The sequence below is a fragment of the Myxine glutinosa genome, chromosome 7 (assembly GCF_964187855.1).
Source record: "Myxine glutinosa chromosome 7, kmMyxGlut1.1, whole genome shotgun sequence".
NCBI lineage: Eukaryota > Metazoa > Chordata > Myxini > Myxiniformes > Myxinidae > Myxine > Myxine glutinosa.
In genome coordinates, this window is record NC_136267.1 from 46,850,900 (window position 1) to 46,876,772 (window position 25,873).

A 25,873-nucleotide genomic window follows, 5' to 3' on the forward strand; every position below is an offset into this window, starting at 1 on the left:
TGATCTCTCTGACTCTCTCGAAAATCCTCTCTATCTCTTTGCTGATGACTCCACTCTCTGCCGCTCCATTCCTCTTCCCTCAGATCGGCAGTCTGCTGCCTCCTCACTCTCTGAAGACCTGGACAAAATCACAGACTGGTCAAACAAGTGGAACATGTCTTTCAATCCTGACAAATCTCACACTCTTACTATGTCTCTCCGAAAAGATCGACTGGACAACCCTCCCATCTACTTTCTCAACAATCCTCTCCAAGAAGTTCTGTCGCTCAAGATTTTGGGTCTCACTATCTGCCATGATCTTTCTTGGGAAAACCACATTTCCAAGCTGGCCTCCAAAGCCAGTCGCCGACTGGGCATCCTCCGTCGTGCGAAGTCCTTCCTCGGCACACCTGAGCTCCTCACCACATACAAGGCTTTCATCCGCAGCTCAATGGAATACTGTTCTCCCCTATGGGCCGGTGCTCCTGCCTCACACCTAGCTCGGATTCACGCTGTTGAAACCAAAGCTTTCAGAATTATTGGAATCTCCCGCGATGAAGCTATCTCTGAGGGCCTTTCACTCACTCACCGCAGGCAGGTAGGTGGTCTTTCTGTCTTCTACCGACTCCTCTCCGGCCTTGCACCCCCAGCTCTCTCTGTGCTCTGTCCCCCAAATATTCCTACAGGTCGCACAAGATCTGCCAGCAACCCTCTGATGGTTAAACTGCCGAAATCTCGGCTCTCTGCTCACCTTCACTCTTTCATTCCTCTTTTCTCCCGCCTCTGGAACAAACTCCCTCACTCCCTTCAATCCCACTCCTCCCTCCAGGTCTTTAAAACAGCTGTTCACCACCATCTCTTATCTTCCCCCATCCAAAACCTTGATCTTTTCTACCCCCGCTAATTCACCCCAGATCCACCTTGTTTGAAATTCCAACTTCTTTCCTGGAAGTCCTGGCAGTGTCCATATGTTTTATACCTCTCCCACCGCCCCCTTCCCACGCCCCCCCCCCCCCAAAGCCCTCGCCCTCTCTCAGATCTCTCGATGTCTCCATGTCTCTCGGTCCCTGCTCTCTAATGTTGTGTTTGTGTCCTTCCCCCTCTCTCCCCATCTTGTCTACCGCTCCCTATGTTATATGTTTTTTGTGTCGGTTTGTCTTTCTGTGTGATTAATGTTCGCTCTTCCACGAGCCTCGACCTTGTATACAAAAAAAAAACAAAAAAAAAAACAAACAACTTGCTGGTGCGGCCTGGCCTGAACAAGTTGGCAGTTGTTTGGAATCTTTTCCACTTGTAGATGATCTTCCGGACATTCGAATGATCGATTTCAAATTGTTTGGAGATCTTTTTAAATCAATTCCCAGACTCGTAGGCATCTATAACCTTCTTTCTGAAAGCATCAGAGAGCTCTTTTGATCTAGGCATGGTGACGCAGCACACTTCAACAACAAAGAGCAAACCAAACTAAATGTCAGGTTTAAATAAGACAGGTTCCTCCAAGATCCTCTCTAACGATGTTCTAAGCATTTGCACCTGAGCTGGTGCACCTGATTCTAATTTTATGTATTTGAAGTAGTGATAAATGTTGGGGTGTACTTACTTTTTCCACATGCGAAATTTGCATTTATGTTTATTTAAATTATACAATGGACTACAAAATGTAAATGTTTCATGATATTTGTTATATTGTATCACCTTTATCTATCAATATAGTTGAATTGAAGATCAAATAGCTGTGTTGAAAAAGTCACAACTTTACATGGGGTGTACTTACTTTTTCATGTGACTGTATATATATATATATATATATATATATATATATATATATATATATATATATATATATATATATACATATACACAGTGCATTCAGAAAGTATTCATACCCCTTCACTTTTTTCACATTTTGTTATGTTGCAGCCTTATGCTGAAATCGTTTAAATTCATTTTTTCCCTCATCAATCCACACTCAATACCCCAAAATGACAAAGAGAAAACAGGATTTTAGAAAGTTTTGCAAATTTATTAAAAAGAAAAAACTGAAATATCACATTGACATAAGTATTCAGACCCTTTGCTGTGACACTTTAAATTTAGCTCAGGTGCCTCCCATTTCTCTTGATCATCTTTGAGATGTTTCTACACCTTGAATGGAGTCCACCTGTGGTAAATTCAATTGATTTGACATGATTTCGAAAGGCACACACCTGTCTATATAAGGTCTCACAGCTGACAATGCATATCAGAGCAAAAACCAAGCCATGAGGTCGAAGGAACTGCCTGCAGAGCTCAGAGACAGGATTGTGTCGAGGCACAGATCTGGGGAAGCCTACAAATAAATCTCTGCTGCATTGAAGGTTCCCAAGAGCACAGTGGCCTCCATTATTCTTAAATGGAAGAAGTTTGGAACAACCAGGACTCTTTCTCGAGCTGGCCGCCCGGCCAAACTGAGCAATTGGGGGAGAAGGGCCTTGGTAAGAGAGGTGACCAAGACCCGATGGTCACTGGCTGAGCTCCAGAGATCCTGTGTGGAGATGGGAGAAACTTCCAGAAGGACAACCATCACTGCAACACTCCACCGATCTGGGCTTTATGGCAGAGTGGCCAGACGGAAGCCTGTCCTCAGTGAAAGACACATGAAAGCCCGCTTGGAGTTTGCAAAAAAGCACCTAAAGGATTCTCAGACTGTGAGAAACAAGATTCTGTGGTCTGATGAAACCAAGATTGAACTGTTTGGCCTCAATTCGAAGCATCATGTCTGGAGAAAACCAGGCAACGCTCATCACCTACCCAATACCATCCCAAAGGTGAAGCATGGTGGTGGAAGTATCATGCTGTGTGGGTGTTTTTCAGCAGCAGGGCCTGGGGGACTGGTCGGGGTTGAGGGAACAATGAACGGAGCAAGGTACAGAGATATCCTGAATGAAAACCTGAAACAGAGTGCTCAGGACCTCAGACTGGGCCGAAGGTTCACCTTCCATTAGGACAATGACCCTAAGCACACAGCCAAGACAACGCAGGAGTGGCTTAGGGACAAATCTGTGAAGGTCCTTGAGTGGCCCAGCCAGAGCCCTGACGAACCCAATCGAACATCTCTGGAGAGACCTGAAAATGGCTGTCCACCGACATTCCCCATCCAACCTGACAGAGCTTGAGAGGATCTGCAGAGAATGGCAGAAAATCCCCAAATCCAGGTGTGCAAAGCTTGTCACGTCATACCCAAGAACACTCGAGGCTGTAATCGCTGCCAAAGGTGCTTAAACTAAGTACTGAGTTGAGGGTCTGAATACTTATGTCAATGTGATATTTCAGGTTTTTCTGTTAATAAATTTGCAAAACTTTCTAAAATCCTGTTTTCTCTTTGTCATTATGGGGTATTGATTGTTGATTGATGAGGGAAAAAATCAATTTGAACGATTTCAACATAAGGCTGCACTATAACAAAATGTGAAAAAGTGAAGGGGTCTGAATTCTTTCTGAATAAAACCACCTTTTAGAGGCTATTTTTCCCCACAGAGCAGGGGTTGGCCTTTTGCGGGCACCGTGGTCCCCTTTTTCAAGCAATCTTTTATGGCCGGATGCCCTTCCTGCCGCCAACCTTGTTGGTCGCCTCTTGCGACACACAGGGAATTACCAGTGAACTGGTACTCAAATTTGTCGACCTCGGAAGGATATATATTGTTACGGATTCGGGGTCGGTGCTCCCCTTACCAAGGGGGGGTTAATCCCCTTGGCCTTTAAGCTGGCCATCTCCCGATCCAGGAAATTATAACGCTCCTCCGCGGTCGAGATGGGCCAGGGTGATTGGTCAATGGTGATGTCCCAAATACCTGAGCCAATCTCTCCGCAAAGCAGTGAGATAATTCCCGCTCGAACCACGGACAAGATGGAATTTGCCGAGCGGTTTAGCAATCCGCGATTCGAGCCATTAACAAAAGGACTAACCCAATCCTGAGTGGTAGGTCAAATCATGCCACAGGTACTCAATTGAGAAAAGACGCCAACGATTGAATGAGAGGAAATCAGAGTAAAAGGAAGAACAAATATGATTTATTACTACACTAATAAAAGAGGAAACTAAAGAAAAAGAATATACAAGAAAAGAAAGCAGCAGACACAGGGCAATCCTTATACAGTCCTAATTAACACGCCCCAGGACAACACAAACAGACTTACACGTAGGGGTAATGGTGGCTGGGAAGGAAGGTCCAAGCAGATGGCCCAGCGTTGGCTCTGGCCCCGGTCCACGCTCCACTCCGGACCACGCTCCACTCCGGTCCACGCTCCACCTTGGTTCATGCTCCGGTTCCATGGCGAAACCCGGCAGGCAGTGTGGTGGGTATTGTCGCGGTATTGTCGGCGCGAGCGGACCTTATTTGTGGGGGTTCATAAAGCAGGGAGGATAACTGGCTTTCTGTCTCGTCAGACGCACGCCCTCTCCAGCAGTTCTTGCTCAATAATCTCGAATACACTCAACTCGTCCTCTCCACTCCACTCAACTCTCCTGCTCCACTTAACTCAACCGCTCCACTCAACTCTCCAAGTAGTCCCACACGAGCGCTTATATTACGCGCTCGCGTATCAAGCCGCGTGCTTTTAGGACACACCCACCAGCGAGCTCACCTCGGCCCTGGTTGGTCGCGAGGGCTCACCGACCCCGCCCTTAACAGGGCTACGCCTTGCTCTGACAACTCCTCCCCCTTCTTCACCAAGCTGGAGCACATGGGCATGGAGTCTTGGGGGACAGAAAACCACTCTCCACCAAAGTTTTCAAGAGCAGTTTTGGGGCCTAATCTTATTTGATTAATACAACGCAGAGTCAAGCTATTGGAAACAGAGCCTTACCTGAAACACATACAAATGAAATAACTAGAGAAGTTCCTATGGTGCCCTACGTGTTGCAATATGGCCTAACTAGGGTGCGACCTTTAACCTTTTGAAGATGGGAATATTACAGGGGATTATTTTTAATGGATTATTATTTACAAGTGTCTTTGGGCTTCTTGAAAAGCGCTATATAAAATAAATGTATTATTATTATTATTATTATTATAAGTGCAGGTTCTAAAAACCATAACACAGCACCCTCCCTTTCGCCAGGCCCATCCCGGGCCGTTTCACAAGGGATATCTTTTACAGTTATATGTGACACTTAGGTGTGGTTACCCTCTCGTATTAACGTCACCCTGAGTGCGACATTTTTAATAATTAAATATGTCCCGCCTGCTGCGTTGCATTCTACCTAACAGATTCATGCCCACAGACTAACCGAATTGCGGAATTAATTTTCAAACTACACATAAAGCCGGTGGGGAGCATTATTTACAAAGACACTATTTTGATTATTTACAAACTATCACCCAGGACCTGTCGTTTTGGGAGACAAAAGAAGAACTTTTGAGAATAGGAAAGGCATGCACTGCATTGCACCGGTACACCATACCCACATGCACAGAAATGCATAATCAGTCATAAAAAATGCACCAAAAGCACCCCCAAAGCACCACAATCAGCACCATCCAGTGCAAAGTCATACATTTCAACAATAATCAAATGGCGTCTTCTCAGGGTGCCAGTTTGGTTCAGGGTGCCAGTCACTCTGTGCAAGTCGCTGACTCTGGATCCAGCAAAAGAGCCCCAGACCATCACGCTTCCTCCTCCATGTTTGACAGTTGGTGTCACACACTGAGGAACCATCTTTTCGCCTACTCGACAGCGTACAAAAACCCTGCGTGATGAACCAAAGATTTCAATTTTTGATTCATCGGTCCATAAGACCTTCTTCCAGTCTTCAGTAGTCCACTGGCGGTGCTTCATGGCCCAGGCAAGCCTCTTTTTCTTATTTTGCCATCTTAGCAATGGCTTTCTTACTGCCACTCGACCTGTCAAACCTGCAGCTCAAAGTCTTCTCTTCACAGTTGAAACTGAGACTTGCTTACTTCGACCAGTGTTAAGGTGTGCTTGAAGCTGTTGTCCTGTGAGCCACCTATCACGCAAGCTGTTGGCTCTCAGAAACTTGTCCTCTGATTCTGTTGTGGCTTTGGGTCTGCCAGACATCTTCCTGTCAGAGTTTCCTCCAGTTTCCAATATACTACTTCCTGCAGTGCAATATTGTTCAAATAATGATTCAGAGGGTGTAATAACAGTCTGTTCCAATACAGCTTTTATACAAACAGGGGGTTTGTAATCAAGTAATCAGCAGAGGTTGGGACACCTGTATGAATTGTTTGCATCAACTTTCAATGTTTAATTTACTTACATTGTTGCTGTAAGTTGTTAACCCATTACTTGTTTCCTGAAGGAGGCCTTTTTTTTTTCTTTTTTTTTACAATATAACTGTGCAATTTACATTATTTTCCCGTTTTTGCTAATCGAAACTTTTTTTTTTAACCTCGAGCAGTTTACTGCTTACCTTTTTACCATTTCAGGTTATTCACTGGACATTAAACTGCATAAAGTTCAATAAAAACTGGAAAATTGAGGTGTTCTAAAACTTTTGACCAGTAGTGTATGTATATATATATATTGCTACGGTTTTGAGGTTTGTAAACTGAGCATAATAAAGGTTAAAGTTTGCCCCCCATAGATAGTCTCGTAGCGACGCCACCACCTCTCAGAAACTTGTCCTCAACCATATCCTTTCTTTACAGGCCTTGTGTGGACAACCCAAGTGATGGAAATGATTCAGCTCCAAGGAGATGTTGAGGCCTACAAAGCCAATAAGAAATTGGTTCCCTTTTTGGAATTTTCTATTCCAAATGTGGAAATTTCCATGCCAGGTTTTTATATTTTGTGTATTTTCCCCTAGAGTATTTGCCCTTGATAAAACTGTTGAGTGATAATACTCCGACAAATACTCATTCTTGCTGTGTTATTGGTGTTAATACTCATTATTGCTCTTAATCTACTTGGGCACTAGATAAGGAATAGCCATTCCACATTTTTGAGGCAACAGCAGACTAAATTTGCCATTGAATCCCAGTCAAATATGCATTTGTGAAATATATAGTCTTTTATGTCGATTAAGGAAATATATACAGTGCCTTCAAAAAGTATTCACACCCCTTGACTTTTTCCACATTTTGTTGTTACATCCTGAATTTAAAATGGGTTAAACACAACTTCTTATCAATTTATCTATACATAATAGGGGTACACGTTGCCACACCAATGCGGCAACCCTCAACTGCTGGAGAGAACATTTTGAGCATGCTCTTAACTTCCCCCCTGCTATACACTTCCCTGACTTGGAGGAAGAGGCACCCATAGCTGGTGATGATGTCGCTGTGCGTGTGGATCCTCCATCCCTCTCTGAGGTCGGTCATCCAGTGTGGAAACTCAAAATGTTTGAGCCACTAGGTGTGACAACATCACCACAGAACTGCTGAAATGTGCTGAGAATCCAATTTGTGATGTATTGCACTAGCTTTTTATAAATGTCTGGAACTTGGGCATCATTCAGCAGAGTGGAAAAATGGCAAAATATTCCCCATCTACAAATGCAAGGGCCCCCGCTATAACTTCAGTGGCTATCGCCCAATCACCTTACTCTCATTTCCTGGAATGGTATTTGCTCATGTTCTTTTGAACCATATTCAACCCTCCTGCTACAACATCGTTGCCCCCAGCAATCTGGAATTAATCACCCCAAATAGGTCTAAAAGGGATGCCATACTAGCCATCTGAATTATTGCAGAACTTCATTTGCAATTTCACGTCAATTAAATGTGGCGTATATCAACATCAAAGCTTCATTTGCCTCTGTTTACTGGACTCTGTTTACTGACGCTGTTGACTGGACTGTTATTCAAGGTGATTAGAGGCAATGGAGTTCTATCATCACTTATCAACTTGATCCGGAACCTAAATGAATCTACAACAGCCTGCGGTAGAGTGGACACAGACTTATTACCACCTTTTTTCCCCCACTTCAGTGGGATCAAGTGTGTGTCTGTTTTTTTTTTTTTGGGGGATTGATGTCAGCTCTTACACGAGCCTCGATCTTGTATACAAAAAAAAAAAAGAACCGGTCAAGAAGGACCTTGGTCAGGGAGGTGACCAATAACTCAATAACCACTCTGACAGAACTACAGAGTTCCTTTTCTGAGATGGGAAAACTTGCCAGAAGGAAAAGTCTTTGCAGCACTTCACAAATCTATGCTTTATGGGAAATTGGCCGGATGGAAGCCGCTCCTGAGAAAATGGCAAAAAAGTGTGTGTCACTGTGTGTGTTTATTTTATCAGGAAGCACATTTACAACAACTGGAATTTCGGGGGAATTATACCTTCCAGGATATTCTTTCTGTGGTCCGGGAACAAACTTGGATAAAAGATTAGATGAAGATGGGAATTCAAAGACTTGGAGCAAACCTATAAATAGGGTTGATGAAGTGTGTATGAAACACGATATTGATTATAGGAAAAGCAATACATGGGATGAAAAACACAAAGCTGATTTAGGAATTTTGTAGAATTTGTCTTTGATATGGAATCCAACACTGATAGAAAAAGTTGATACGTTTATTGTCAAGAAGATGCTAAGAGCGAAATTAAAATTAGGGCTTGGTCATCCAAAAAACTATGAAGTCCTAATGATGTCATTAAGACTGAATAGCATTTACCTAATAAGATTTTAGCTGATGAATTACATAAGTCAATAATCACAAAGTTTAAAAGAAGGAAGGTTTATTCCAAAGCGGTTGATTACACCTGGTCTGCTGACTTAATTGAACTTGATTAATGATAGGGGATACAAGAATGCTTAAACCATTGTCAAGGGAGGAGTGAAGAGCCCATCCCTTTATTTGGGATCGTTTCTCTGAAAGCAACTTTAACATAGGGATTGATTTGAGGAGTCGATATGCATGGGTTGTTACCCTTCAGTGGGATATTTAGTAAAACTATAAGAAAACCAAAGAAGTTATGGACTGTGATTCATAACAAAACATTTATGAATTTTCTTAAAGATAATGGTATTACATTATACAGCCCCATTGATGAAGGAAAAACTATTGTAATCACGCGTTTTAATCGTACAGTCGTGGCCAAAAATGTTGGCATACTTGCACTTTTTTCAAATAACTCAAAATTTTCTCTAAAAATAAGTTTAAATTGACAAAAGTTTCATTGTTAATGTCCACAATTCTTTATTTCATTGTTAATATTACAGAACCGTTGTTTTTTATTCAGAACTTAATGTATCCTTTCAAATCAGAAAATAAAAAGAAATGACATTGACAAAATTATTGACACCCTTGACTTAATATTTGGTAGCACAGCCTTTGGACAAAATAACTGCAGTCACGCGCTTCCCATAGTCATGAATGAGCTTCATACACCTCTCTACCGGCAGTTTGGCCCACTCTTCTTGTGCAAACTGCTCCAGTTCTCCCAGATTTGAAGGGTGCCTTCTCCCAACTGCTGTTTGCAGATCTCCCCACAAGTGTTCAATGGGATTTAGATCTGGACTCAATGTTGGCCACTTCAGAACAGTCCAGCGTTTTGTCTTGAACCATTCCTGGGTAATTTTTGAAGTGTGTTTGTGGGTCATTGTCCTGCTGCAAGACCCATAACCTTTGACGTAGACACAGATTTCTGACACTGGGATGAACATTGCGCTCCAAAATGCCAGGGTAATCTCCTGATTTAATGATGCCATGCACACATTCAAGGCACCAGGTGCCAGAGGCAGCACAGAAACCCCAAAACATCACTGAACCTCCATGTTTGACTGGAGGTAAAGTGTTCTTTTCTTTGAAGGCTTCATTTTGTTTTCTGTAAACATAGAGATGATGTGCTTTACCAAAAAGCTCTAATTTGGTTTCATCTGTCCACAGGACATTATCGCAGAAGGAATTTGGCTTGGTCAGGTGTGTTTTGGAAAACTCCAGTTGGGCTTTCTTATGTCTCTCTCGCAACAGTGGGGTTCTCCTGGGACTCCTACCATAGAACCCACTTTAATTGAGTTGGTGACGGATGGTGTGATTTGAAACTGTCGTACCAAGTGTCTGAAGGTCAGCTTGAATCTGTTTGGCAGTTGATCGCGGTGCTTTCTCCACCATTCGAACAATTATACGCTGCAAACTTCGATCAAGTGTTCTCTTGCGGCCACGTCCAGGGAGGTTGGCTTCAGTGCCATGGGCCTTAAACTTCCTGATAACATTGCATACGGTAGACACAGGAACATCAAGGTCTCTGGAGATGGGCTTGTAGCTTTGAGATTGGTCATGCTTGGCTATAGTCATGTGTCTGACCTCCTCAGACAATTCACTGGTTTTCTTTTTTTTCTCCATGCTCAATGCGGTACACACAGTGACACAAAACAGCAGAATCTCTTCAAACTGGTTGAATGAGTGATTTTGATATTGCAGGCACCTGCAACTCACCATAGGTGAGTTCAATTCCAAAGTAAAGGAGAATCAACTGCATGAAATCTAATTATTTCTAGCAACTTTGAAAGGTGCCAAAAATATTGTCCAGGCCATTTTAGGATTTCTGTGTGGAATACGTTCAGATTTAGTACTTTTTCAGATTTTTTTGTTTTGTTCCACTAAAAACCAAAGAAATACATATGTGGATACCAAAATATTTTTTAATTTCAAATATTTTCTGGAAGATATGGTGCATTATTTGAGAAAAATTGCAAGGGTGCGAATATTTTTGGCCACGACAGTACTCTGAAAGAAAGATTATGTGAAACATTTCCTGAACTCAGACATCAAAGAAGGATTTCCTTTTTTCAGGATATTGCAGGTGATTATAATAATACAGTTCATCCCTCAACAGAAACAAAACCATTTGAACCATTTACAAAATTACAAGATGAAAAGGAGTGTCAAATAATTCACTCAAGGTTCAGTTAATAACTTTAACATAACAGAGTTGATTCATTTAAATATACATGTATGGAGAGAGGGAAAGCACATGCAACAATGCTGAGATCCCTTCCTAACTAGATGTTCCAGTCGGAGCCCATTTATACATATAGGCAAGCAAGAGTGCAGTTTACATCGCGTGAGAAGCCCCGACGTGGTGGGGACATCTCACTCAAACAACCGTTGCCGAGTCTGATCCACCTTCTCCATTCAAGATGTCTCCTAGGTAGCAAAATGTTTTCACACCTTCCAGCGTCATGCCGTCTCCAAGATCCAACTCAACATTTCCTCCATCTGCAGCTCCTTCTGTGCACACCCTACACTTGAAAGTAGCTGCCACACTGGTTAATGACCCTCTCAAACCACTACATTTTTGATGAACCTACTTGAATGGAGTTCACCCTGACACCCTTCCTGCACACAGCACACGGCCACTTCCCAGTTATTTCCACTTCACCACATGCTTTACCACTTGCCATCACCTTCGTATTTCCGATATTCACCGTCAGACCTTTTGCCTCCATACATTCCTTCCACTTGTTCATCTTCTCCTTCAGCCTGGTGCCTATCTTTGCATTCCATCCGTGTTCATGAGTCAGCTTGGAGACATCCCACAGCAGACATCTCTTCAGTCTCTTGTTCTTTGAATGTAGGAATGCTAATCTTTCAGCTTGGCTTTCACTCGGCCTAAAGCTATGAGCTTAACGAAAAAGCAAGGTCAAACAAGTGAAGAAGTACAAACTATTCATATGAGTCATAATATGTAGTAATTATCAAATATATGTATTTATGAGCGAACATGCAATATCAAAGCTAAACAAGATGTTCCTAAGTCACACACAGGGGCGCCCGCCAGGGATTTTGGACCCCATGAAAAGATATCACAATCACAATGGGCCCCTATGAAGCACGCGCGTACATTTTTTTCCCCGACATTTTTGCCAGGAGGTTGAAACAATGCTTATATTTCTGCATACAGTATGGAATTCACTATTTGATGCAAGACTGATACCCACACAAGAAATGTGCTAAATGCCATCTTTTACAGGCTAAATGTAATTTTAATGGTAAGAATTACAACATACATTAACCTCTTCAATTAAAATAAATTAACATTATCATCTATAGAATGATATAACAAACAAAATACTAAAATCAGCAGTAGAGTATACATACAAGTATACATACCAAGTGTAATGATCCAATATCCATAACCATGCCATTTAGTTATCACTGGTCCTTGCTCAGCCTCTCACACCAAGAGCCCAGCGCCGAGCCTTGTTGCTAGCAAAGTCACTGATCAAGGCTTTGAAGTCCAGCTTTCTAGCCAACTGACTTTCAATGGACAGCATGGTAAGACTGCAAAGCCTGGTTAATAATTTAATATTGAGAATTTTTACCTAATGTTCTAATAATTATTAGGGCCCCTGTCAGTGCAGGGCCTTTGGAATCATCCTAATTTCCACATCCCCCCCGCACCCCCCTTACAGCGCCCCTTGTCACGCAATAGAATAAAGGCTTTTCAAAGCAAGATGTATCAAGGTTATACAGCGTTATATGTGGTGAACAATTATATATGGAATGTTCTCAAGCAAATACATTCTTTTACATGTACAAAGTTACGTACACATAAAATATACCACGTGGACTAAGACTGAATTAATTAATTTCTCATCGCAGCAGCATCCTTTAAAGGATGTGATCTAATAATTTTTAATGCTTACAACAAATTTAAGTGTTAACCAGTGAGATGTATATGTGTGTGTTTGAATGTGAATATATGGTATCTAAGTGTAAAATTTATTCTGAAGGAGATTAATCTAAGAAAGCCGAAGTTCAAAGTTGGTGATATTGGCAAAATGTACATAACAAAATCTCATTTTGAAAAAGGTTATATGAGAAGATGGACTAATGAACTTTCAAAAATTGTTGATGTACTGGATACAGTTCCCTGGATTTGTAAATTATATGACTTGCAACATGGGGAGATTTTGGGTTATTATTCTTCGAAGGAATTGCAAAAGACAAAATTAACAAAGTGCATAATAAACTGAGGGATTTGAAAAGATTTAATAGATGTCAAGAAATCAATGGAAAAACAATTTACCACAATCTCAAAATTACATGTGGCTTGGGAGGTGCTGAGACAAGACGGTTGAGAAATGCTTTTTCATTTAATCTCTGCTCAACAAAGATATTTAAACCAAGAACCAAGTTCCAAAATACTGTTTATCTATATACTCGATGGCAATGAGTGAAATAAGAAAATCAAGCTATTTCTTAAAATAGAACATAACCAGATATTCATTGGCTGTTTATAAGTATAAAGACAAAATAATATGCATCTTTACAATTAACTAATGCAAAGATTGGAGAGGTATGTAAAGGTTTAAAATAAATTAATGTTGGCATTGCAGAGGGAAACAATATACTAAAATGCTGGGGGGTGAGGGGAGGGGGAAGAATATGGATTTGGAAAAATGTCGTTTTAATGAATTGCAAGGAGGCACGTATGAACCAACGTCCAGTACGCTCAGAACCGGAACTGTCAATTTATCCTCTTGGTTATTGTGTCCAAGAGTTCCTCCACTGCTCTGTTTTTTTAAAATCACAATTTTTGACAAACATTCCCACAAAATGACTGACACAATGGATTGATATCACGAAACCTATGCATTTCAAACCCTGAGTGATTTGTAGACATCTTCTGTAACCCTGAAATATCCTGCACGTAATATACTTCCAACACACTCCTTAATTGATGAGATATTCCACAAGTTTAGTTACTGCTGTTAGATTAGCTAGTTAGGATGAGTTTTAATTTCGCCTTATTTATGTATCCTGCAGCTGTGAAAATGATCAACAATCTGCCTTCACCAAGGGTTATCAACATCCATTCCCCAATCTCCCACATTTCCAAATCCATCCTGGAAAAGAAATGCAAGGTAGGCCACAAACAATATCATGTGAACCTCAGTCAAAGGAAACTTTCAGGTTTGAAACATGTCATAGCCAAATCGAAGAACTACCGTACAATACGCAACCTGTCAATGGTCAATCAGATGAAATCAATCGGATCAATAAATCAGAATTATTCAATGAATCAATCAGAATCAGGTCAGGTCAATCAGAATCAGAATTAGAAGAAATAGTCAATATTCTGAAACAATCCAAAGAGGAGTTTTTAAACTATTTTTGATTATTTTTGAACATTGTAATGTTTCGGGTACTTCCAATAACATAGAACTGAAAAATTGCTTGTAGAAAGCTTTTAGAGGTTTATTAATAGGGGAAAACAATCTATTTTTAGCCGCGTCGCAGATGCTGGTCATAGAGTGCCCTCTTCTGTTGTTGTTGTTGTTCTTCTTGTTCTTCTTCTTGTTCTTGCAGAGAAGACAAAACCTCAAAGCTCCACCCATTCTGGGAACCATAGCTCCACCCATTCTGGGAGAGGCTTCATATAAACAAATATCCACCATTTTAATAACTCGCATAGCTTTGAGGCCTGTTTTGTAGGCCCGTGGTGTCTTCCTCTCTCACACAGTTTTATTTCAAATCAAATTCGATATATCATTTCATTTTTCACAGTCGCTAACATAGTTTTAGACTCGGTTGAAAAAAAACGGGAAGAAAATCCGATGAAAGTTGCCCTTTATAGTACGAAATGAATTCTCAAAGGCCTCTCACTTCAAGTCCATTGAGATTTTTTTTTTTAAATCGCAGCATGGTCAGTTATACACCGCCCGAAATAACAGACGGGAAAATGCCGAGATATATATATTTTGTTTAAATCGCGGCATGCTCAGTCATACACCGCCCGAAATAACAGACGGGAAAATGCCGAGATATATATATATATATATTTTGTTTAAATCGCGGCATGCTCAGTCATACACCGCCTGAAATAACAGACGGGAAAATGCCGAGATATATTAAAAATTCGTCCATTTGATGACAATCGTCACGATGAAATATTTAATTTATACGTCATCACAATAATGTGGAGAGCTTCGTTCACGTGTCGCCAAACACGGGAAATTGCCGAGATATATATTTTTTAAATCGCGGCATGGTCAGTCATACACCGCCTGAAATACCAGACGGGAAAATGCCGAGATATATTAAAAATTCGTCGCCACACACGGGAAATTGCCGAGATATATTTTCACTTTGCACAAAAATAACATCAAGTAATCGAATCAATAGGAATGTCCTGTGCCTATAGCATCGACGTTATAGGCACAGCTGCATCTAGGCATTGTGTAACATCGACGCGGCTTTTGTTTTAATTAAAACTTTTTGTACTTGTTTAAATATTATTTTGTTCTATTTTTATTTATGATTATTTAATTATGCCAGGATGCACTTGGTTCAGTGTTCAAACTCCTCCATGAACCTTGACTCTGTAGTCAAAAAAGCCGTCTTGGTTGGCAACCATTGTGCAGGTTTGATGGGCTGAAAGTTCTCTTTCTGTGTTGAAGTTCCTTGGAAGGGAAGTAAAAAAACGTTTTATTTTTTTTTTATACAGAATCGAGGCTTGTGAAAGAGCTAACATTTATCACACAAGCAAATAAAACAGACAAACAAAGTATATAAGAAGGGGAGCGGTAGACAAGATGGGGAGAGAAGGGGAAGCACACAAACACAACATTTGAGAGCAGGGACTTCGGGAGATGTGTGGGAGGGAGAGGGCTTGGGGGGAGGAGGCGTGGAAAGGGGGTGGGGGCGGGGGGTAGGAGAAGTATAAAACACAAAGACACCAAGGACTTCCAGGAAAGAAGTTGGTATTTCAAAAAAGTGGATTTGGGGTGAAATTAGCGGGGGTAGAAAAGATCAAGGTTTTGGATGGGGGAAGATAAGAGATGGTGGTGAACAGCTGTTTTAAAAACCTGGAGGGAGGAGTGGGATTGAAGAGACTGTGGAAGTTTGTTCCAGAGGCGGGAGAAAAGAGGAATGAAGGAGTGAAGGTAAGCAGAGAGTCTTGATTTTGGCAGTTTAACCATAAGAGGGTTGCAGGCAGATCTTGTGTGACCTGTAGGAATATTTGGGGGACAGAGCCCAGAGAGACCTGGGGGAGCAAGGCCAGAGAGGAGTCGGTTGAAGATGGAAAGACCACCAACCTGCCTGTGGTGAGTAAGTGAAAGGCCCTCAGAGATAGCTTCATCGCGGGAGATTCCAATGATTCTGAACGCTTTGGTTTCAACAGCGTGAAGATGAGCTAGGTGTAAGGCAGGAGCACCAGCCCAGAGGGGAGAACAGTATTCCATTTTGCTGCGCATGAAAGCCTTGTATGTGGTGAGGAGCTCAGGTGTGCCAAGGAAGGACATCGCACGACGGAGGATGCCCAGTCGGCGACTGGCTTTGGAGGCCAGATTTGAAATGTGGTTTTCCCAGGAAAGACCATGGCAGAATTGGCAGATAGTGAGACCAAAAGCTTGAGTAACAGAACTTCTTGGAGAGCATTATTCAAAAAGTGGATGGGAGGGTTGTCCAGTCGGTCTTTTCGGAGAGACATCGTAAGAGTGTGAGATTTGTCAGGATTGAAAGACATGGTCCACTTTTTTGCCCAGTCTGTGATTTTGTCCAGGTCTGCAGAGAGTGAGGAGGCTGCAGACTGCCGATCTGAGGGATGAGGAATGGAGCGGCAGAGAGTGGAGTCATCAGCAAAGAGATAATGAGGATTTTCAAGAGAGTCAGAGAGATCATTAATGAAGACCAGAAAAAGCACAGGGCCCAGAACACTGACTTGGGGAACTCCAGCCTGAACAGGAAGAGGAGATGAGAGAAACCCATTCAGGGCCACACGTTGACTACGACTAGAGAGGAAGTCCGCCAGACATGCTTGGAGATTTCCATGGATACCAAAAGAGGAGAGTTTGGTGAGCAGAGCGGGGTGCCAGACCGTATCGAAGGCACGTGATATGTCAAGGGAGACAGCTCTAATTTCCTGTTTGGCATTGAGGACCTCCATCCATTGTTGAGACAGCAGAAGCAGCATGTCCAGAGTAGAGCGACCTGGTCTGAAACTAAATTGACGATCAGAGATCAAGCCATTGGAGAAGAAGAAAGATTTCATATCCGAAGCAATGATGGATTCCATGACTTTGCTGATAATTGGGAGAAGGCTGATTGGTCTGTAGTTGCTCGGATCTGTTTTTGCACATTTTTTGTGCAAAGCGGTGATGTAGGCCGATTTCAAAGCAGATGGCAGATGACCTTGGGCAAAAGAGAGGGTGAAGAGAACAGAGAGAGAGAGAGTGAAAGAGCGGAAGAACAGGATTTTATGACCCGTGGGCTGATGCCGTCACGTCCAGTTGCAGAATCAGAGTCGAGGGTTGACAGAAACTTTTCCACCTTGTCAGGAGGAAAGGACACAGAGTCCAGGAGCAGCTGGGTACGACTGGGTACGGTGGGTACAGAGAGGGATGGGTTTGGGAAACAAGATTTTGAGGCAAACACAGAGTTGAGGCATTCAGCTTTTTCACGTGCGGAGTCAGCTGTGTAGCCATTTGAGGTAAGGGAGGGGATGGAAGGAGAACAAACACCAGAAACAGATTTGACCAGACGCCACCAGGATTTGGAAGAGGGAGACAGATAAGAGAGTTCGGTCATTAGAACGGAGAGATATTGTTCCTGGCTCTCCTGAGGGTGCACACACACTTGTTTCGGGCATTGTGAAAGGAAATGAGATTTCCTTCCTTTGGATTTGCTTTCCAGGAGACGAATGCAAGTTGTTTCTGGGCAACAGCCTCCCCACAAGATTCCGTGTACCATGGACAGGAGGAAGGGTATGACAACTGAAGACAAGATGGGATAAATCTGTGCATGAGAGAGAGCAATTTAATTTGGAAGAATTCCCAAGATGAGATGATGTCAGAGGCGGTAGAGATGGGAGACCAGTCCAGATGATTGATGGCTGCTTGAAGACCATGCCAGTTGGCCTGAGTGAAATGCCAGACTCGTCGACGCTGAGCAGGCTCCCTGAGGATGGTCAGAGAGATGTCCACTTTAACAAGGACATGATCAGATGATCCGATCGGAGCAGAAGAAGAGCAGCAGACATTTTCAGGGAAGTTAGTCATAACCAAGTCCAGAAGAGAAGATGCTCCGTTGACTGAAATCCGGGTCGGGAAATTGACAGATTGTGTCAGTCCCAGTGAGTCGCAGAAGTCCTTTGCTGAGGAGCCATGGCTGGTGGGAGAGGTACCCACACCCAGCCAACTAGCATGGTGACAATTGAAATCACCACATATGAGGAAGAGAGAGTTGGGATGAGTAGATAGAAATTGGTCCATATTATCAGATAGCGAGATGTAGATGGAGTCATCACTGTTTGGTGGACGGTACAACACACATATGAACAAAAGGTGGGAGCGAAGGGGAAGCGTTAGCCAGAGGTATTCCTGGGGTGGAGGTGGAGAGAGGGCAGTGCAGGGCGAGTGAGGAAGAGAGTTTTTGATAAAGATAGCAACCCCACCTCCAGGACGAGGCTCAGGTCTGTCATACCGAAGGAGGGCGTAACCCGGGAGAGATACTAAGGAATCAGAGACATCAGGAGGAAAGTTTCTGTTAAGCAGATCACGTCTGGTTTGTCAGAAGCAACCTGTATGGAGAGATCAGTCAAGTTTGAGCGAAGGCCCCGGATGTTTGAGGTCCATGCCGTTAATGAAGAGGAAGGGGGTACATCGGATACAGAACGGGGGGGGGGGGGGGAGGGGTAGTGTAAGATGTGGAAGAGGAGGAAGAGGTAGGGAGAGCTTTTGAAGGTGTGTCAGAGATTTCAGAATAGCTCGGAGAAAGGGAAGGATGGGGCGGACAAAAGGTTTGATGGTGATTGGGTGAGGCACAGTGAGGTGTTATTTGAGGAGGGGGAAGAGCGAGGCAGAAGGTTGGGGAAGATTGAGGTGAGAGTTGGAAGGGGGAAGAAGCAGGGAGGACACTTTGAGGAGGAGGGGTGAGAGGGGAGAAATGGAGAAGAAATGAGGGTGGGTAGATTTGAAGGGGAGGGGCGAGGGGGGAGTTTATGAGGGGAGGGGTTAGGGAGAAGTTTCGGAGGGAAGGGACGAGGGGGGGATTTGAAAGGGATGGGAGATGGGGGAGATTCGGAGGGGAGGGGTGAGGCGGGAGTCTCGGAGGGGAAGAACTAGGGGGAGTTTAGGAGGGGAGGGGTGTGGGGGGAGTTTAGGAGGGAAGGAGCAAGGGGGGAGATTTGAAAGGGATGGGTGATGGGGAGGATTTGGAGGGGAGGGGCAAGGGGGAAGATTTGAAAGGGATGGGTGATGGGTAGGATTTGGAGGGGAGGGGCAAGGGGGAAGATTTGAAAGAGATGAGTGATGGGGAACATTTGGACGGGAGGGGAAAAGGTGGGAGATTTGGAGGGGAGGGGTGATGGGGAAGTTTTGGAGTGGAGGTGTGATGGGGAAGATTTGGAGGGGAGGGGTGAGATTGGATTTTAGAAAGTGTACGATTAATGGGAAATGAACATTTATTGCAAAATGAGTTTCTTGTGACCTTCAAGTTAAAATTACGTTTAACACTATCGGACCCGTTCATTTCGATCCTGTAGCCACACAATGGAAAAAGCTATCGATCTCTATAGAAGGCCTTTGGTTTGGGCGACTTTCGTCGACAATGGGCCAGAAGGTTGAGTATGGCCGTGGCGACTAAAGTCGACAGCGGGTCCGATAGGGTTAAGGATGCTGGAGGGGGGATGGAGTGCAGGTGAGTTTAGGGCGTGTATGAAAGAGGCACTGTAAGAGATGGAATTTTTTTTTGGAATGAATAGATTTGGTGAGCAAGTCGAAAGCAACCTTTTAAAGAAGACGAAGAAAAAGGTGTTATAATATACGACAGAATACAGTACTTCAGGGGAAAGTTTATACATTTTTAAATTTAACAGTGAAAACTATCTGGGGAAATATGGGTGAAACACGTGGTCGAAGAACGAACGAACGAATAAGAACAACGAATAAACGAATAAGAACAACGAATAAGAACAGAGAAGGAAATGTTTTTTTGGTTGTTTTTTTGAGTTGTGATTTTAAACAAGGAAGTATGGGGTGAAAAGACTGGGAAAAACTGAGAGAACGAAAGTAGTTGAAGCACAATCGACGGACCGCTGAGAGAAAAACAAAGCCTCAAGGTATTACACGGTACAAGGCCTCAAAAGACGCGACACGAATTAACCGACGATTTTCTATACAGGTATGAAAGATTAACACTGAGAATCTTCCTTGGGACACACTATAGGTACACACACCGAAAGATAAAGACAGTTTCGACAAAAACACAATTGTGAACATTACTTAACTTCGAAAGCGTGAGAGCGTGGACAGCTTCGAAAAGACGTCAAATATATATTATCTATTATATATTATGAACCATGGTGTCTGTCCGTGCATTTGTCAGTCTCCCGTTTATGGTGACTGCTTCCCGCGCTGCATTTGAAAAGCTCAACATTCACTTTTGAAATGACTGGAGAACATTTGACTCCACTTTTGGTTTCTCGATCGAGGTGGCGACTTTTGTTCTCTCCCGGCATCCAAAGTTGTTATTTTTTCATTTGTGTGTTTGTCAAATTTCCACTTGTTATTTTATCGTCTTTGCATTATTGTTTGTTTCTGGTTCGATTTGGTTTGAATTTCCTGTAACTCGTAATAAATTAATCATTTCTGTTTGCCCCGCATATGCGGCCTTGTAGCCTGAGACTTCCCCTGTCTAAGTTTGTTCACTTAAGTTCCTTCCTTCGCTGTTTTTGCTTGGTTCTTAGATTTTTCCCTTCTTCCCCGAACTTCCCCAAACATATACTCTTTGTCTAACGTTTTCAACCCTCCGCCCCCCCCCCCCCCCAAAAAAACAAAAACAAACAAAAAAAAACATTAATTTCCCTGTCTCCACGTGTGCTTTTGTCTCATTGTGTGCTTCTGTCCCCGTGCGCTGTCTCGCCCCGCCACATTGTCTCCTTGCCTTCCACCTTTTGCCCTGTTCAGGTGACTCATGGTTGTCCCTCTAGGCCCTCTCCCCGTTGGTATTTTTGTGAATATAAGATTGTTCTTCACGGTTCTGTTTAAATATGTTTAAAATTTTCCCCTGCAGTGTTTTATTCAGTGGTATATTACAACAAGCTGTTTTTCTTCCTATTTAAAAGGCTTTTTTCAATTTCCTCTTCAACTCATTCCACTTCAAAAAAAATTCAACCTCTTATAATTCTTCCTCATTTCATGCTCTAAATTCACATTCATTCCACCCCTCTTCTATCGTTCTTAAATGGATCACTAACTTGAAAATCACAATAAAACCAATCTACCGTATATATATAAAACACAGTTTGTGTGTGTGTAATGTTACCGATAGACTCCTAAACGGAGAGGCTCACGTGCTTGATATTTGGCATAGACATGGCCATTGAGCCTGGGAAGGACATGGCCTACCTAAAAATATTTGACGAGATCCATATTTTTATTCATATTTACCTCAGCGCATTTCAGCGAGGAATATTATACACGGAATCTGAGCCGGTGGCAGAGCAGCGCGCTGATTCGCTCAGAGCGATCACGTGATGTTCCAGCCTTGCCGCCATAATCTCACAGTTACGCGTTCGCACGTAATTCAGAGCGAAAAGCGATTGCGTTTTTTCACATTTCAGCAAGGAACATTGCCATTCACACCACATTGGTTTTTTTTTCTTTCATCTTTAGATCCATATTTTTAGCCATAACGCAGTGAACATAGCGTAACGTAGCGAGGAATATTATACATGGAATCTGAGCCGGTGGCAGAGCAGCGCGCTGATTCACTCAGAGTGATCACGTGATGTTCCAGCCTTGCCGCCATAATCTCACAGTTACGCGTTCCCACATAATTCAGAGCGAAAAGCGATTGCGTTTTTTCACATTGCAGCGAGGAACATTGCCATTCACACCACATAGGTTTTTTTTTCTTTCATCTTTAGATCCATATTTTTAGCCATAATGTAGTGAATGTAGCATGGAATATTACACACGGAAAATGAGCCGGTGGCAGAGCAGCGCACTGATTCGCTCAGAGCGATCACGTGATGTTCCATCCTTGCCGCCATAATCTCACAGTTACGTGTTCGCACGTAATTCAGAGCGAAAAGCGATTGCGTTTTTTCACATTTCAGCAAGGAACATTGCCATTTGCTATAAATGTTCGTCTTTCATTAATCATCCACTTTCTAAACTCCCCCCTTGCCCCTCCCCTCCAAATCTCCTCCCTTGACCCTCCCCTCCTAAACTCCCCCTTGCCCCTCCCTCCTAAACTCCCCCCAAACCCTCCCCCTTTCAAATCTCTCCCCCTTTTATCCCTCTCCAATTCTCTCCCCTCCCCCCTCCTCCTCAAAGCTGCCTCCTCCCCACTTTGTCTCCCTTCGATCCCATACCTCCACCTCTCCCAACCTTCTACTTTCCTCTGCCCTCCCTCAAACAACCCCTCACTGTGCCTCATCCCATCACCATCAAACCTTTCGTCCTCCTCATCCTTCTCTTTCTTGTATCTCTTCTGTAATCTCTGACACACTATCAACTGCTCTCCTGACCTCCCCCTCTCATCCTTCATCTGACCATACCCCTCCCCTCCACTGTCATGCACCCGATGCTCCTCTCTCCCCTCATTAATGGTATGGACCACAAACATCCGGGGCCTCCGCTCAAACCTGATTGATCTCTCCATCAAGGGTGCTTCTGACAATCCAGACTTGATCTGCTTAACAGAAACTTCCCTCCTTCATGATGTCTCTGATTCCTTAATATCTCTTCCTGGTTACTCCCTCCTCCGGTATGATAGACCTGAGCTTCGTCCTGGTGGTGGGGTTGCTATCTTTATCAAAAACTCTCTTCTTCACTCTCCTTGCACTGCCCTCTCTCCACCCCACCCCCAGGAGCACCTCTGGCTATGGCTTCCTCTCCGCTCCCACCTTTTGTTTATATGTGTTCTGTACCGTCCTCCAAACAGTGATGACTCCATTTACATTTCGCTGTCTCACAACATAGACCAACTTATATCAACTCATCCAAACTCTCTCTTCCTCATATGTGGCGACTTCATCTGTCATCATGCCAGCTGGCTGGGTGTGGGTTCCTCTCTCACCAGCCATGGCACATCAGCAAAGGACTTCTGCGACTCATTGGGACTGACGCAATCTGTCAATTTCCCAACCCGGATCTGAGTCAATGGAGTATCTTCTCTTCTAGACTTGGTTATGACAAACTTCCCTGCAAATGTCTGCTGCTCTTCTTCTGCTCCAATCGTTTCTTCTGATCATGTGCTTGTTAAAGTGGACATCTCTCTCGTCATTCTCAGAGAGCCTCCTCAGCACCGACGATTCTGGCATTTCACTCAGGCTGACTGGCACGGTCTGCAAGCAGCCATCAATCATTTGGACTGGTCTCCCAACTCTACTGCCTCTGACATCAATTCTTCCTGGGAATTCTTCAAAAGCAAACTGCTCTCTCTCATGCACAGATTTATCCCATCTCCTCTTCAGTTGTCTTTCCCTTCCTCCCGTCCTTGGAACACTGAATCTGGTGATGAGGCAGTTACCCTGAAACAACTTGCTTTTGCCTCTTGGAAGGCAAATCCAACTGAAGGCAATCTCAGTTCCTTCCACCAAGCTCGGAACAAGTGTGTGTCTACCCTCAGGAGTGCCAGGAAGCACTATCCCTCCACACTCAGAATGAATTCTCAAACCTGTCTCCTTCCTCCAAATCCTGGTGGCGTCTGGTCAAATCCGTTTCTGGTGTTTGTTCCCCCTCCATCCCCTCCCTTACCTCAAATGGCTACACAGTTGAAACCGCATGTGACAAAGTCGAATGTCCCAACTCTGTGTTTGCCTCAAAATCTTGTGTCCTAAACCCATCTCTCTCTGTTCCCACCTTATGCAGTCTAACTCAACTGCTCCTGGACTCTGTGTCCTTCTCTCCTGACAAGGTGGAGAAGTTTTTGTCAAACCTATACTCTGATTCTGCAACTGGACCAGACGGAATCGGCCCACGGGTCCGAAAATCCTGCTCTGCCGCTCTATATCACCCTCTCTCTGCTCTTTTCACCCTCTCTTTTGCTCAAGGTCATCTGCCAGCATCTTGGAAATCAGCAAACATTACTGCTTTACACAAAAAATGTGCAAAAACAGATCCTTGCAACTACAGAACAATCAGCCTGCTCCCAATTATCAGCAAAGTCATGGAATCGATCATCGCTTCTGACATCGAATCCTTCCTCTTCTCCAATGGCTTGCTCTGCGATCATCAATTTGGATTCAGACCAGGTCATTCTACTCTGGACATGTTGCTTCTGCTGTCTCAACAAAGGATGGAGGTCCTCAATGCCAAACAGGAAATCAGAGCTGTCTCCCTTGACATATCAAGTGCCTTCGATATGGTCTGGCACCCAGTTCTGCTCACCAAACTCTCCTCCTATGGTATCCATGGAAATCTCCACGAATGACTTCCTCTCTAGTCGTCCTCATTGTGTGGCCCTGAATGGATTTGACTGGAGTTCCCCAAGGTAGTGTTCTGGGCTCTGTGCTTTTTCTGGTCTTCATCAATGATCTCTCTGACTCTCTGGAAAATCCTCTCTATCTCTTTGTTGATGACTCCACTCTCTGCCACTCCATTCTTCATCCCTCAGATTGGCAGTCTGCAGCCTCCTCACTCTCTGCAGACCTGGACAAAATCACAGACTGGTCAAACAAGTGGAACATGTCTTTCAATCCTGACAAATCTCACACTCTTACTTTGTCTCTCCGAAAAGACCGACTGGAAAACCCTGCCATCTACTTTCTCAACAATCCTCTCCAAGAAGTTCTGTCGCTCAAGCTTTTGGGTCTCACTATCTGCCATGATATTTCTTGGGAAAACCACATTTCCAAGCTGGCCTCCAAAGCCAGTCGCCGACTGGGCATCCTCCGTCATGCGAAGTCCTTCCTTGGCAAACCTGAGCTCCTCACCACACACAAGGCTTTCAACCGCAGCTCAATGGAATACTGCTCCACCCTCTGGGCCGGTGCTCCTGCCTCACACCAAGCTCGGCTTCACACTGTTGAAACCAAAGCGTTCAGAATCATTGGAATCTCCTGCGATGAAGCTCACTCCGAGGGCCTTTCACTCAATCACCTCAGGCAGGTTGGTGGTCTTTGTCTTCTACCGACTCCTCTCCAGCCTTGCTCTCCCAGCTCTCTCTGTGCTGTCCCCCAAATATTCCTACAGGTCGCACAGGATCTGCCAGCAACCCTCTTACGGTTAAACTGCCAAAATCTAGGCTCTCTGCTCACCTTCACTCTTTCATTCCTCTTTTCTCCCACCTCTGGTACAAACTCCCCCACTCCCTTCAATCCCACTCCTCCCTCTCGGTCTTTAAAACAGCTGTTCACCACCATCTCTTATCTTCCCCCATCCAAAACCTTGATCTTTTCTACCCCCGCTAATTCACTCCAGATACACCTTTTTGAAATTCCAACTTCTTTCCTGGAAGTCCTTGCAGTGTCCATATGTTTTATACCTCTCCCACCTCCCCCCAAGCCCTCTCCCTCCCACAGTTCGCTCGATGTCCCTGCTCTCAAATGTTGTGTTTGTGTCCTTCCCCCTCTCTCCCCATCTTGTCTACCGCTCCCCTTGTTTTTTGTGTTTTGTGTGTCGGTTTGTCTTTTTGTGTGATTAATGTTAGCTCTTTCACGAGCCTCGATCTTGTATACAAAAAAAAAACCCCCCAAAAAACATGAATGCATAATGTTGATGCCAAATTTTATTTTGCACGAGATATATTTCCCTCTTTCAAGACAAACTACCGGTATATTGCACCACTATTTTGCGGTGGACAATATAAATAGCTCAGAGCTTTGGCTCTGAGTGAAACCAAGATAGCAACAAAATTAACCTTTAGAAGTCAATTAAATAATTTAAATTGAGATATTAACTTAAGCTTTTCCCATCACTGGGGATGGGTGCTCTTCTAGGTGTTTGTTTATATATTTTGATGTCCTTTTTTTCACTCAACATCAAAGA

The 25,873-nt window shown here is 43.6% G+C and overlaps 1 protein-coding gene across 3 annotated transcripts in view; it reads left to right on the plus strand.

Moving 5' to 3' along the window:
- Positions 1–25,873, plus strand: part of LOC137431196 (sulfotransferase 1C2-like) — a 167,916-nt gene that overhangs the window by 126,975 nt on the left and 15,068 nt on the right. For all 3 annotated transcript variants that reach the window (XM_078781638.1, XM_078781640.1, XM_078781639.1), the window contains 2 exons: positions 6,630–6,758; positions 13,701–13,798. In XM_078781638.1, the coding sequence (XP_078637764.1) occupies positions 6,630–6,758; positions 13,701–13,798 (227 nt within the window). The remainder of the gene's footprint in view (positions 1–6,629; positions 6,759–13,700; positions 13,799–25,873) is intronic.